Source organism: Nyctereutes procyonoides, unplaced genomic scaffold (assembly GCF_905146905.1).
Source record: "Nyctereutes procyonoides isolate TBG_1078 unplaced genomic scaffold, NYPRO_anot_genome, whole genome shotgun sequence".
NCBI classification, from domain to species: Eukaryota; Metazoa; Chordata; class Mammalia; order Carnivora; family Canidae; genus Nyctereutes; species Nyctereutes procyonoides.
In genome coordinates, this window is record NW_026575036.1 from 10,463,700 (window position 1) to 10,478,638 (window position 14,939).

Below are 14,939 nucleotides of genomic sequence, written 5' to 3' on the forward strand. Positions count from 1 at the left end.
GTTTCTTTCAGTAAATAACTGCCTCCACATATTTCTATCAATTCTCCACCACCCCCCTTTCCCCTAGCAGGCCTCATCCCTTCCTCTTCTAGGTGTTGGCTCCTCCAGTGTTAGAGAACTGAGAAATGAAGAAATGGGACCAATGCCTCCTTACTTGACAGAGCAAGGAAGGCTGCAGTTCTGACTGTTGTCAATTCTGTTTCTCTAACCAAGAACAACTGACTTTGTTGCTGTCTGTGTGCCTGGGGGCCAAACACTGGTCTGGAAAACATGCAGTTCTTTGCAGGACAGTCTTCCCACTGCAAGGTTTCCAGATTTGGAAGGGGGGCTCTGGACAGACTACTCACCCACTCTTAGTTCCCACCCCTGGCCATCAGCCCCACAGTCTCTTGTTTCAAAGAATTCCTCTTCCAGAAAATAGCTTAGCCCCATCCCTCTCAACTTTCATGCCCTTTTCAGCCTAAATGGAGGAAGTACCACTGTATCTGTGCAACTTGCTCTTCCAGGCTGTTTCTTTGCAAATCTTTCTCTACTTGTCCCAGGAGCAACTAGCACTCAGCAGGCCCAATGGCTCTCAAATTTTAATGAAGAGATCCTTAGTTTCTCACTCTGTGAAGGTGGGGACAGCAGGAGAATTCAGGCACCCTGTTCCCTGCCATTCCCCATCTATTCACGCCCACCCTCTCCACCCCACCTGCCCCATCCCCACAAACTCTCTTGGCAATCTTGAGATCTCCTTTCCTTGGTCTTGGGAGGTGATAATGCATATATATGGAAAGAGCAGCTTCTCTCCACAAAGACAGAACCTTTCTAAAGGCAGCATTTTCCCTCCACTCACACAGACACACACACACACACACACACACACACACACAGTTTACTTGGGGACCTTATCTAGGATGGGGAAGCAGGTAAGGTGGTTGGTTATAGAGCTGGTTCTCAGCACCAGCACCTGTCACTATACCCTAGCAGCACTCAAAATGTAGGATGTGAGGTATTTGGTGCCCTTAATTCCTCAATAATACATAAGGAACAACATTTCTATCCCATTATGCATGGAATGATCTCGATAAGTCACTAGGCAACTTCCTGACTTTAGGTACATTTGAGAGAGAGTTCTGGACTCCTGCTCTTGCCTTGCTGATGCTCAACCTTCCTGCTAATATTGACACTAGTCAGGCAGTTCACTGTTTCTCCTTAGTCTCAGAATAGTACCTGGTATATGGTACAGATACAAGATACAGACCAAAACTTCTTATTAACTCAGGTACTCTCATAACATAAAAATATACAACAAACTCAGTGAGGGTTAAGACCTAGGAGCAGAAACTGACAGCTAAGTTCATCCTATCATTTTCCCAAGGACCTGTGCATGTACCCTAGTTCACATCTGCCAGAAACAGCCTTCTCTGTATATGCATTTTATACCAAGCAGAATATTCTTGAATTACTCCCCATCCTCCCTCAACCCTGAGGGAAAGAGCATGCTGGATTCCCTTGAGTTGTGGTTACTTCCATGTTTATCTAAAAGATGTATGCTTTTCCTCAGGTGATAGATTTCCTTTTATTTCATTGGATATGCATTTTATCCAAATCCCACCACCTCAAGGCAGAAGTCCAATGGCAAAGCTTTAGCAACATCATTCTAAGTGGCACCAGAGTTAAATGTATAGAACTATCATTTTTACAGAAATCAAAATATATGCATTAAGGCAAGGCAACTGCCCAAGGCTCCTGTGCTTTGGGGATCATAGAAAACAGATACTTGTGTAGCAACTGAGGTGGTATCTATTGGAGGAAAAGCAATAGCTGAGTAGTTGGTGAAAGGAAAAAAATCACAAGGTCTTGAACACATAATTCTAGAAATCTATAATTTCTAACAGTTATCACCAAGGAGAAGGGATAAGATTGTCCTTTCCCTAAGACACATTCTCCAAGAGGTCCCTAAGACTTCTTTTCCCTACATGGTTACATGGTTCTTTTCCTATATGGTTACAATAGCACTGCCCTTAAAGGTTTTATTACCAAAATTCTGCCTGTTTCCAAATGTGGATGGAGGAAGGAAAACGAATGAGGGATATATTTGTATGGAAGTGACTTCAAAACTCTGAAATTATGGAGCTGTTATAAATGAGCTTCTACATGGTTATGACTCCAGAATTTTTTTCCAACTCTGAATTTACAGGCACGAAATTTATTTTTCCTTGACCACAGATATACATCTGTTAATGAAAGTGAACTTCAAAACATGTTTCTTTTTTTTTTTTTCAAAACATGTTTCTTTTCTCGAGATTTATGTCATGAATGAGTAAGGGAGAAATGGAACTATCTAGGAAAACCACTGCATGGTTCTACCTTCTTTTTAAGTATAAAAATACAACATCACTCCATTCTCAATTATATTTTTATGTACAAAACACACAAAAGATTTATAACTGATTTCTTAATTTACCTGCCTTGATAAAAAATTTAGAGTGTTAACAACTCATTGCATTATAGAATGAAAATCTCTAATTTGATTTCCTGGTAGTATACAAGAATTAATCTGTCCTTCCCCAGTTGAATGTGTCAGTAACTCCTTGGAAGTAAATTGCTCTTCATAGGAATATTTAGAGAGAAAACAAACAAACAAACAAACAAACAATCTTATTCTCTAGGAATTTATTTTATTATATATTTCTAAATATGTAGTTATATATGCAGATTGTCCAAGTTTATCAGGATCATTTCTAAACACTGCTTTAAAATAGTGCATAAAAGTGCATGGCACATATTAACTAAGTTAACAATCCTCCAACTTCACCGGGTCCTACAACTCTTGCACTGCTCAGCCAATGCTAACAAACTATAAGATCCAAATTTTATACTGAAAAAGCCATATTAAGAATTAACTAGCAAGTTCTAGGCACACAACCCTGTCTCTTCTCCAGAGAAATGGAAAGTTAAAATAACATCAATAAGCTGCTTCCTGGAGCCCTTATAATGCTGGGTACAATGCTAAAGTCTTTCCATATACTTCCCACTAAATTCTTGTGACAACCCTATGAGGTAAGTATTTTAGAGATGAGAAAATTCTCATTCTCTATTAAGAAAAGGCCAGGGACTGAATTGCTTCGACTTGATTCACCCAGTAGACGGGGGTTGGGCCCTTAGAAGCAGAGTTAAGTGTAATAACAACTTATTAGTCTATAAGGCCTGAAGTTAAAGATTTCGCTTGGGCTTTTGCCTCTTTTCACACATATGACTAGAAAAGAAAGAAAATAAAACATAAGGCAGGATCCTAGAAATTCTTTCTGTTCTACGTCAAGTTTTTTTTTTCAATTCCTAAATAGCTATTTTATTTATTTATTTTTAATAAATTAATTTTTATTGGTGTTCAATTTACCAACATACAGAATAACACCCAGTGCTCATCCCGTCAAGTGTCCCCCTCAGTGCCCGTCACCCATTCACCCCCACCCCCCGCCCTCCTCCCCCTCCACCACCCCTAGTTCATTTCCCAGAGTTAGAAATCTTTATGTTCTGTCTCCCTTTCTGATATTTCCCACACATTTCTTCTCCCTTCCCTTATATTCCCTTTCACTATTATTCATATTCCCCAAATGAATGAGAACATACACTGTTTGTCTTTCTCCGATTGACTTACTTCACTCAGCAAGTTTTTAAAAGGTTTGACCAGGAGGTCCTTCATAGTCCCATTGCTTAAAGGGAAGGTGGGACAATCTTGCAGATTTAGTTTGCTCTGACTCTCCTTAACACTGAGATGTATGCAAATAGAAGCTCCCTCATGAATATGTAAGCAGTACATATTTTCCAAATGTCCGTGTGCATTAACAGCTAATGCAGCATTCCCCCAGGAACCTTTTAAAAATCTGCCTGATGTTAGAGTGAAGGGCTTTTTTTCCTTCTGCAACACCCCAATTTTAACATCCTGTGATGTATAGTTGTTTTACATTTTCTTTCACAAATGAAAAGAATTTCAAGGAGTGAGTGACAGGCAAATCTCAACTTGTCAGGGGTGATTTCCCTGCACAGGGCAGCTGGTGAACCTGACTTCTGCATTCATGGAGCTAAATCCTGCACCAGCTGATACACAATTAAGTGTAGCATCATTCAGTCTAGGCTGTCAGAGAAGAAAACACCGAGGCCTCATCATATTTCTGTGCCCAATAAAATAGAATGTATGCTAATGAACAAAAGTGATATAATATGAAGCCACAGGATCATGGAAATTTAGAATGAATGCTTAGATGAGGTTTATCTATTACATCACTCAGGCAGGAGTCCCATTTGCCTAGACATAAGAATCAACATTTATCTATTGCTATGTGACAAATGGCCACAAACTAGCAACTTAAAACAGTGCCCATTTATTATCTCACAGTTCCATATGTCGAAAAGTCTAGTGGTTTTGGATGCATCCTACAAGGCCAAAGTCAGAGTGTCAGCTGGGCTGAACTCTCATCTAGATGCTCTGGAGAAGAATCTAGTCTCAAGTGCATTCAGCTTGTTGTCAGAACACAGATCCTTGCTACTGTAGGACAGGAGCCTCCATCTCCTTGATGGCTGTCAGCCCAAGACTGCTCTGTTTCTCAAGTTCTTTGAGCCAACAATAGCACACGAAATGTTTCTTGGGTCTTGAATCTCTTTTTCTTCCTCTTCAGCCACTAGGAGGAGAAAGCTTGCTGCTTTTAAGGGCTTATGTGATTAGATCAGATGTACCTAGTTAGGGCACTTGGGTGGTTCAGCCTGTTAGGTGTCTGCCTTTGGCTCAGGCCATGATCCTAAGGTCCTGGGATGAGTCCCACATGGGGATCCCCAATCACTGGAGAGTCTATTTCTTCCTCTGCCCTTTTCCTCTGCTCGTGATCTCTTTCTCTTTCTCTCTCTCAAATAAATAAATAAAATCTTACAAAAGAAAAGATGTACATGGATAAACTCTTTTAAAAGTTAACTCTGGGGGGTACCTGGGTGGCTCAGGGGTTAAGCATCTGCCTTTGGCTCAGGGCATGATCCTGGAGTCTCAGGATGGAGCCCCACATTGGGCTCCCTGCATGTAGCCTGCTTCTCCCTCTGCCTATGTCTCTGCCTCTCTCACTGTGTCTCTCAAGAATAAATAAATAACATTTTTTAAAAATAATAAAAAATAAAAGTTAACTCTGCCATATAATATACCACTTTTCAATGACTCTTGAGGAACCATTTTAGAATTCTGCCTACTACATCTAGCAAGCAGAACTAATACAAATATTGTCAGACTGTATCCTCAAAAGATCAAGACATTGTAAGAATAGGCAGAAGCTGTTAGAAATAACACTGAGAATCATGATTAAATTTCTGGACATGGAAGTTTCAAAGTTTAAAAGTTAGACTGAAATGGTAAAGAGTAGATGTCTTTTGAAGAGAGTTGCAACATTACTTTAGCAATCAATTTTCCTTAATACATGGTTTTAGAAGACACTAAACTCTCCGACCTTGCCTTACAAAAAATAAGAAACGATAGCTGTCCTGCTGACCCCTACATCTTTAATTCAGCAACCCCTTGATATCTGTTCCTTCATTCCCAGCTGATATCTTTACATTAGCCTTGACTCATATTGCACTCCATCCCCTGACCTGCTCCCCGCAGTTCCTGAGTCCTTAGCGCCCATTCCTGTTTACGGCCTTCTATCACCCATCAGGCTCCACTGGAGCTAACTGCAGTAGCTCTTCCCAACCAGGTCTGCATTGCTTCTGGCCATTATGTAAGCAACCTCCCAGAAGCCACATCTCTCTGCTAAGCCAAAGGGCCCCTGTGATTGACTTATCTCAGCATTGCATCACCTACCAAGGAAATCTGCCCTATCCTCAAAGAATGACTGGTTCTTCCCTAGCTAAACTTGTAACTCTTTAATTCCTGTTGTTTGCCATCCGTTCTTATGTACTTGTTCTTCCATTTACGCATGATTAAAATTTATCATCTACTATTTATTTTACTCAATTGCTTATTTAAAATGACCTGTGACTCCTATACATTTAGATCAATATTCTCACTTGGATTAGGCACACTTGCAGGTGGGCAAGGTACCAGCAAGTGTTAAAATGCTTTGCGACCTATATGCCCAGTGATGATGATGTTCGTGATGTTGAGATGTTCTGGTTAGACATCCCCAATTTAATGCTTATATATCACCCAGATGCCAAAGCCAAAACCTAAAAAGTTAAGATGAGCCCAGGTTTATAAACGGTAAATTGCCAACCACATTGTTGGAAGTTGAGAAGTTAATAGAAGTTAAGAATTTTGAGATGCCCTTTCCTATTTAACTGGAAAAAGTTGTTCCTAACTAATTTTCTTGTAAGTACATTCCCTGGTCCCTACAAATTCAGAGGCCAATGTCAGAAATCTTTTTTTTTTTCTGAATATTAAACATGTATATTTTATCTTGATTTTGATTAATTGAAAAATTCATGCAGGTAAAATAAAGTGTTTTTCCTTAGTCACTGCATTCATTTTAAAACAAAGTGTTGACCTATCACAGTTTCCTAAGCTAAAATGGCAAGCCTTGTGAAATTTCACTTTTTTTATGAGTAAACTTTATCAAAGCAGAAAACTTTGCTTTGAAAATAAATTTTGAGGGCAGCCCAGGTGGCTTAGCAGTTTGGTGCTGCCTTCAGCCCAGAGTGTGATCTTGGAGAACTGGGATCGAGTCCCACATCGGGCTCCCCGCGTGGAGCCTGCTTCTCCCTCTGCCTGTGTCTCTGCCTCTCTCTCTATCTCTGTGTGTGTCTCTCATGAATAAATAAATAAAATCTTTAAAAAAAAAAAAAGTAAAATTTGAGGATCTAAATGTAAGCATAATTTTATTATTTTCTAAAAATAAAAAATATTCTAAGTATTCTTGGCCACAGGTTAAAAATTGTTGTTAACATCATTTAAAATGTTTTATTTCTTTTCCCTCCACGTCATTAGATAAGTCGTCCCTGATTCCAGATAACAAAAGTGAAGCAGTATGGCGATTGAGGGAATCAGTTTCTGATAATATTTCCCAGATCATCATAATCAACTTGGGTAGCAGTCATGGTGGAAGCCCTCAGGAGTAGGAGAGAAGGGTTTTCATTCACCAGCAATGTCATTACCAGACCTTTGCCCTGGACTTCACCCTGCAGAATCCCTGTCCGGTCTTTTTCCTGCCTACTGGATCCAAAATAAAGCTTTGCAGCCAAAATATTCAGTGACAGATGGCTCATTTCATTGTTGTAATGTCACCTTTTGGGTCTCTGAGGGGATGCTTCCAGGAATAGAAAGCAGGACAAATACAGGACTGGACTTAGAATCTAACACAATCAGGGTTTCTCCAGCCACTGAAATAATAAAGAACTTCTAAATTCTTTTCATCTAACAACATGAGTGGCCCCTCTTCTCTATATATGGTAATTAGTACAAAGACTGTGGCAGAGATTCAACCCCTCCTCTGACCCTGACAAGTTCAATGATTTTAAGCCTATTCCTCAATTTCCTTATAAGTAAAATGAGCATATAATTGTATTTAGCAAAGACGCAAAAGTAAAAATAAACATGTGAAGCTACATCAAATTAAAAAGCTTCTGCACAGTGAAGAAAGTCATCAACAAAACAAAGATGCAACCTATTGAATGAAAAGATGTTTGTAAATCATATATCCAATAAGGGGTTAATATTGAAGATACATAACTGATACAACTCAACAGGAAAAAATAATTAGCTTTGGCTAAGAACCAAATAAATGGTAATTAACATTTTCCTCCTTCTCTTTGATTAATTTGGTTTTGTATAAAAAACAAGAGGCACAACATAGGAAACCTATTAATGGAAATGATATTTTATTGATATATATTTTTAAAGATTGTATTTATTTATTCATGAGAGACACACACAGAGAGAGAGAGAGAGAGAGAGAGAGAGAGAGAGAGAGAGAGGCACAGACACAGGCAGAGGGAGAAGCAGGCTCCATGCAGGGAGCCTGATGTGGGACTCAATTCCGGGTCTCCAGGATCACCCCCTGGGCTGAAGGTGGCGCTAAACCACTGAGCCACCCAGGCTACCTTATTTTACTAATATTCTTAATTCAGAATGGATTTAGACTAAATAAGACTAAAGTCAGCATCTTATTGTGTTATTCTAAAATGGGGATGAGATGGGGACAGTTTCCCACTGAAACAGGACTCAAAAGACAGTTATTCTTTCTACTGTTGAGATCTCTAAGGCTATGGGAGATTGTAACTTAGTTCTGGTCACATCTAAGTACCCTTAATAAAATTTCTTATAGTGCTTATTAGAATTGGTTCTAAATTTCATTTTTTAATTGCTTCCCTTTTTGAGAAAAGGTATGAACTTTTTCCAGCACATGCATTTACAAAGTTATAATTCACCAAGATTCTGGGTTGTTTTTTTATTGTGGTGGTGGTTATTTTTCATTTTTCTATAATTTGGCACATCCTAATCTTTTCCCTAAGGTCTGTATTTATATTGCTATTTTTCAGTTTGTCTTGGTATCATTGGTTCATCATCTGGCACCTGAGGCAACATGGTTTCACCACCATTACCTATACAGCACTACCCTATCTGAATAGATCTCACAACTGCCCTCCTCTGTTTTTTATGCCTTTGCCTGGGTCTGCTTTCCCATTAATGTTACCTGCTCCTAAAGAATGCCTTGAGGAAGTGATGGTGCTTCACAAGAGTTTTAAAATCTCGACGTTCATTTGAGTTTAGCCACTGTGTATCACTGGATTCCTAGCTTCCTTTCCTCAAGACTTTTTTTTTTTTTTTAAGATTTTATTTATTTATTCATGAGAGACAGAGAGAGAGGCAGAGACATAGGCAGAGGGAGAAGCAGGCTCCACGCAGGGAGCTAGACGTGGGACTCCATCCCAGGTCTCCAGGATCATACCCTGGGCTGAAGGTGGTGTTAAAGCGCCAAGCCACCCGGGCTGCCCCCTCAAGACTTTTTCCAAACTGAGAGTAACACCAGGGGTTCCCTGAGTAGCTCAGCGGTTTAGCGCCTGCCTTCAGCCCAGGGTGTAATCCTGGAGTCCTGGAATCGAGTCCCAGGTCGGGCTCCCTGCATGGAACCTGCTTCTCCCTCTGCCTGTGTCTCTACCTCTCTCTCTTTGTGGGTCTCTCATGAATAAATAAAATCTTTAAAAAAAAAAAAAAAACTTACACCAAGTTAATCAGATTCATGTTTTCTAAAGCTCACAAGCTTTCTCTCTAATGATTAATTTGGTCTTGATGACATTTATAGTTAATCATTAAGTTCCAGAATCTTTACATATTTTAATTATTACGATAACTTCATGTATTAATAAGTACTATTATCCCCATTTTATAGATGTGGAAACCAAAAATCAGGGAATTTAAGTAACTTCCCCAAGAGCCTATAGTAAGTGGCTGCCTTTCCCACTAGGCCAATATTTCCCAAAGAGTCCTTTGGAGGACATAATAGTTGTTCTCAAATGTATGTATGTATAAAAGTTATCTGACATGTTTATTAAAAATGTATCCCATAGTCCTTCAGTCTCCATCCTCCAGATTCTGATTCAGTGGGTGGACCCAGGCTCTGCCTTTCAACAAACTCTCTGGCAGATTTTGAGGCAGGCCATGTGTGCAGCCCCCCAGCTCAGGAGAGATGCAGACTGACTTCATTCCCAGCTATTTACCAGCACTTAATGAAGTACCGCATTTCCTGCTTTTCTTCTCCTTAAAGCCATAAATTAACCAAATTCTGAGATTTACTTTTATAGCAAAACTTAAGCTGACCGGGGTTTTCCAGAATTCAGGTTTTGTTGGGAGGCAGAATTCTAGCCTGAGGATCAAAAAAACTGGTTTCTTTGTCGCTTTCCTTTGCTGACTTCTTGCATGTCATTTGATAAAATAACCTTATTGTGTCTCATTCTTCTCCTCTATAAATGGAATGTGAAAATTCACGTCTACTACTCACTGAAAAGACCTCTAAAGAGGAAAACTGACCGTGGGAGGAGCATGAAAAGCTCCAGGCAAAGAACATGGCGTTGAGTCCTCAAGTTTCAATTACTCTTTTATCAAAGCGGAGAATACTGATTTTATTATGGTTGCCATTTATTTCACAAAACACAAGGAATAACTAACGTATTATGTTGGCATTTGTGAGACTGGCCTACAGTACTTTGTAATGCACAGGTTTTTTGTTCTTAGAAAAGTTATTTTAAGTCTATACAACTCATTTTCTTCATGTGTGAAACTGGAAGACATAATAATATTATCAACTTCATGCAGTGTTATCACTTCATGATTTGCATAAATGAGATTTGATGAATTACTCAGCCCAAATATTTTCATTCTCAATAGCCTAGCTTCCAGCTATTGATAATATCAGTATATTCACGCTTATGTCCCTGTTTTGCAAAAAACAAATATGAGGCTGTCTCTACTCTTAGGAAAGTTACTCTGAAGCAGATGAGAGAATCTAATCTGATACCGAAAACAACAGATTTGGTGGGATTTTCACAATGGGGAAAAGAGAGAAAAGCCAGAAAAGTGTATATAATATGACCCTAGCTTTTAAAAATGATTTTAAAACAATTACCAATTCCTCAGTAGCTTTGTATATATCCATGAAACACACATATAAAATATGTGTGTATATATATTTATATAATACATAATTTACTAAATATACACACACATCATTAATATAAGATGTTTTGGAGAGAGAATAAAGAAAATAAAGTAATAAAGAAAAGGAAGGAAACAAGAAAGAAACATATTCTTAAAACATATTTTAAAAATACATGGATGTCCATGATTTAAAAAAACATTTGTAAAAAATAAATAAATAAATAAAAATAAAAAAATAAAAAAAATAAAAAAGCATTTGTGATTATGATCCCACCTAAGTAAATTTGCATTTGTGGGTATGTATAGAGATGAGATAGATACATAACAACAGACAAAACACCAACTGGGGCTATTTCAAGGTAATGAGATTTAAGTGATCTTAACTCTTCGTCTGTATTATTAGACTATTTTTTATGATGACATGTTATTTATAATAACTGGAAACATTTTACGGATGACAGACTGTGTCAAAATATTTATTATTGTACATGATGTATTGTTTAATTTTGTCTTTTCAAGTGGTCTCTAAAAGGTATGAATTATTTTGAAATGAGAAAAATGATATTCTTCAGAGATGTATTCCCAGTAGTAACAAACTGCAGTGGAAAAAAGATATTCTTAATAGAAGGCCAAGGCTATTTTAGGTACCCAAATAAGGCAAAGTATACAATGAGCTGGTTTTGCCAGAACAAATTCAGCCACTCTTCTTTTTATTTTTTCTTTTCCTTCTGTAGATGTTTTGAATTATTTAAATCTTGGATTTGTTGAAAGAATCTATTTTTTTCAATCTTTACAGTATGTTTTTACTTATGTTTTCAACTCCTTATTATTTTCTACAACTCCACATGTCCCAAGCTGAACTCATTATTTCCTTTCTGCCTCAACTTCCTGTCTCCTTTTTTTAAGAGGTATATGATCACCTTCATCAAAGTCACCCAAACTGGATATCTGGGATCCACCCTGGATTCCTCCCTCAGTATCCAAAGAGTCGGTCATTTCTATAGATACTATATCCATCAGATCTCTCCTTATTACATCTCTTCTCCATAGCAATTGTCCTCATTGGTCCTACCCAGATTGCAGCAATTATCTTTAAAATAGTCCCCTATCTCCACTTAGAAAATTTGATCAAGCAGGAGAATGTCTAAATTTCTACATTAGGCAAACAGATGTGAGTTGTTTGCCTATCTTCACCTCCTTCAATGAAACAATCTCTTCAAAACATGCTGTCTTGAGGGCTGTCAGTCACAATATTCTCATCCTGCATGATATTACAAGCCAGGCAGTGAGAGCTTCATTCCCTTAGGCTTAATGACTGGTTCAGGGATGGGTTTATGATAAGTAAGGTCAGACAATCTGTCCCATTATTTCTCTGCTAAAAATAGAAGAAAAACTCTCTCTTGCTTTTGGCAAGTTACAGATTAATAAACTGTGATAGTAAGTAATAAAATAATAATAAAAAATAAACTCTTCTGTTAAGACTTATTTCCTTGAAACTTTCTAGGAGGTCATGATCAAACAGTGTAAAGACATAGAGCAAGCCAATTCTTTTATTTGTCCTATGAGTAAGCAAAAAGTTTCATCTGGTTGGGAACCAAGTCCAATTTTAAAAAGGTAGCCAGGTTAGTAGTGATTTATGATGATTTCTACTGTATTATCAGTATAGTCATTCTTAAAATTAATTAATTACAATTTCTAATTTCAATGAGGTTATAAATATCTATATTTATCATCCCACATTAGAGGATTGTCATAGCAATTGTCTATTTTTTGTTCTAACTTTTTATTGATTAATAATATGCATAAAGAGTACACAAAGTATAGAGCTTAGTAAATGTTCACAATTGAATATAACTTTGCTACTATACATTTTTATGCACATAAATAAATTTTAAGATATCTAGAGTCAGGACCATGTTTTCATTTTTCTCAACACCTGATTCAATCCCAGGCCTATTGGCAATGCCCACTATTGATGTCACTGTATTTTACCTGCCAGACATTTTATACTTAAAAGTCATCAGGTAAAAGGATAGAAAGGATAAATGCAGGACATTTATTTAACAATATTTCTGTCAATAGCTAACAATTATCAAATGCTTATAGGTACTATTATTATCTCAGTTTTACAGATTAGGAAACTGGTAGATGGAGATATAAAAAGTGACTGAGATCAAATAGCCAGTAAATTGAAGAGTAAGACCCCAAGAAAAAATTCAAGTTAAACCATTGAGTCCTTCCACTATGATAATTACGTATTTCATTGAGATGATAAAAACTTAACAATCTTTCTAAAAAGCAAGAGACAATGCACTTTACTTTAGTAAACATTAACAATGATTCTGTCTTGAAGGAAGAAAGCAGTTGAGTGAACTCTAAGTATCTAAAATTCTGAAAAAAAAGACAAGCAAGAGCACATGTTATAATTTAAGACTTACTTTTTTTTAAAGATTTTATTTATTTATTTATTCATGAGAGACACAGAGAGAGAGAGGCAGAGACACAGGCAGAGGGAGAAGCAGGCTCCATGCAGGGAGCCCGACGTGGGACTCGATCCCGGGTCTTCAGAATCATGCCCTGAGCCAAAGGCAGATGCTCAACCACCGAACCACCCAGGCATCCCAAGACTTACTTTTTTATTATAGCTATCTTCCATTTCTTCCTGGATCCAAATCACCTCTGCAGCACTGGCTTCTTTTCCATATTGTTGCTTATTTGGAACCTCTGGAATCCTCAATTTGGGCTCTCTTCCTGATGGGTGGTATGATGCTTCTGAGTGGGCAGACTGTCTCTCATCTCTGGAAATGCCTATACATTTTATTATAAGATAATAAATGAGAAGGTCAAATTGTCCTTGAAGCCATTGAGAAAATCCCAACCAAAACCCCACAAAATCACATTTACTCAAATTGCTTAAGGTGAAGAAATTCTTCAGATTCTTTAAGATATGTTAGAAATGGAGAGGGTGGTCCAAGATGGTAGCACAAAGACCCTGAACATACTTCCTCCTATGGATATGCCAAATCTACAACTACATATGGATTAATTCCCTCTTTAAAAATGTGATAAATAGCTGAACACCTTCCTCCACAACAAGGGATAGAAGGGCTAGGAGAAGGGTAGGGAGAAAGAGGAATAGGAGAGGAAGTCTAACCAAAACCTACACATGGCAGCATAAACTAGGGAGGGATCTCATGGACCAGAACCTCTCCTTGAAAAGTGAAGGGTTTATGCCCCACATTGGGCCCCTCAGCCTTGGGACCCGTACCAGAGAGGAGGCATGAAAAATGTCTGGCTTTTGAAATCAATGGGGCCTTTATCCAGGGGACCCAGGGGACCCAGGGTACTGTGGGAATCTGAGATACTCCTTTTGAGGGGCTCCCGTGTAAACTCATTCCAAGAAGCAGGGCAAAGGCACCACAGTTTTAGAAGTGACTGGATTATTTGTAAGGGTGACTAAGTTGCTAATTTTAAAACATCTGTCACAGGTGCATTAATTAGTTGGGATTTTCCTTGGGGGCAAAGCACTGGAAAGTGACTTTTTTTTTCTTTTTTTAAAGATTTTATTTATTTATTCATGAAAGACACAGAGTGAGAGACAGAGGCAGAGACAGGCAGAGGGAGAAGCAGGCTCCATGCAGGGAGCCCAAAGTGGGACTCGATCCCAGATCCCAGGATCACAACCTGAACCGAAAACAGGCACCCAACCACCGAGCCACCCAGGCATCCCGAAAGTGACATTTTTTGCACTCTTTCTGCCTTGTTAACATAGGCAGGCACACATGGACACAACCTTAATAAAGCTATAGCCTTGCCTTGCTCCCAGAGGTCATCCCAATCCTCACTAAAGCCATAGGCACGCTGTACTCCTAGTGCTCTTCCCTGGCATTACTAATACTTGCTCCCAACACTTTTTCCTGGACTCAATAAAGTCACAGGCAACCACAGCCTTATTAAAGCCAGTGGGAGTGCAGTTCACATGGAGAAGGCCTCTTGATTGTCTGGCTCTGGTAGTCAAGGGACTTGTGCTTTTGGACCTCAAGGGTCTATAACAATAAGAAAGACAATTCTGGGCAGCAGACAGCACACTGAAATAACACCCCCAGTCTGTACATGAAAAAGGCCCACTTAATTGTCCTGGAGCTTCACCCTGAGGGACAGGATTCAGGTTTGCCACTGATCTAAAGGCTACAGAGCTGTTCTTAGGGAATATAGGCAGGGACATACTATGTACACACCTTCCCTTGGCCTCACCAGAGCTCACTGGTACCTCCCAGAAAGGTGTTTAACCACTTGCTAAATCCCCAATTCTTGCAAATGTTTC

The 14,939-nt window shown here is 38.6% G+C and overlaps 1 protein-coding gene across 1 annotated transcript in view; it reads right to left on the minus strand.

Annotated features, from left to right (window-relative positions):
• The window catches only part of LMNTD1 (lamin tail domain containing 1), a 381,533-nt gene that overhangs the window by 331,098 nt on the left and 35,496 nt on the right, over positions 1-14,939 (minus strand). Inside the window, exon 2 of the mRNA XM_055318804.1 lies at positions 13,248-13,423. Coding sequence (XP_055174779.1) covers positions 13,248-13,271 — 24 coding nt within the window. The 5' untranslated portion in view covers positions 13,272-13,423. The remainder of the gene's footprint in view (positions 1-13,247; positions 13,424-14,939) is intronic.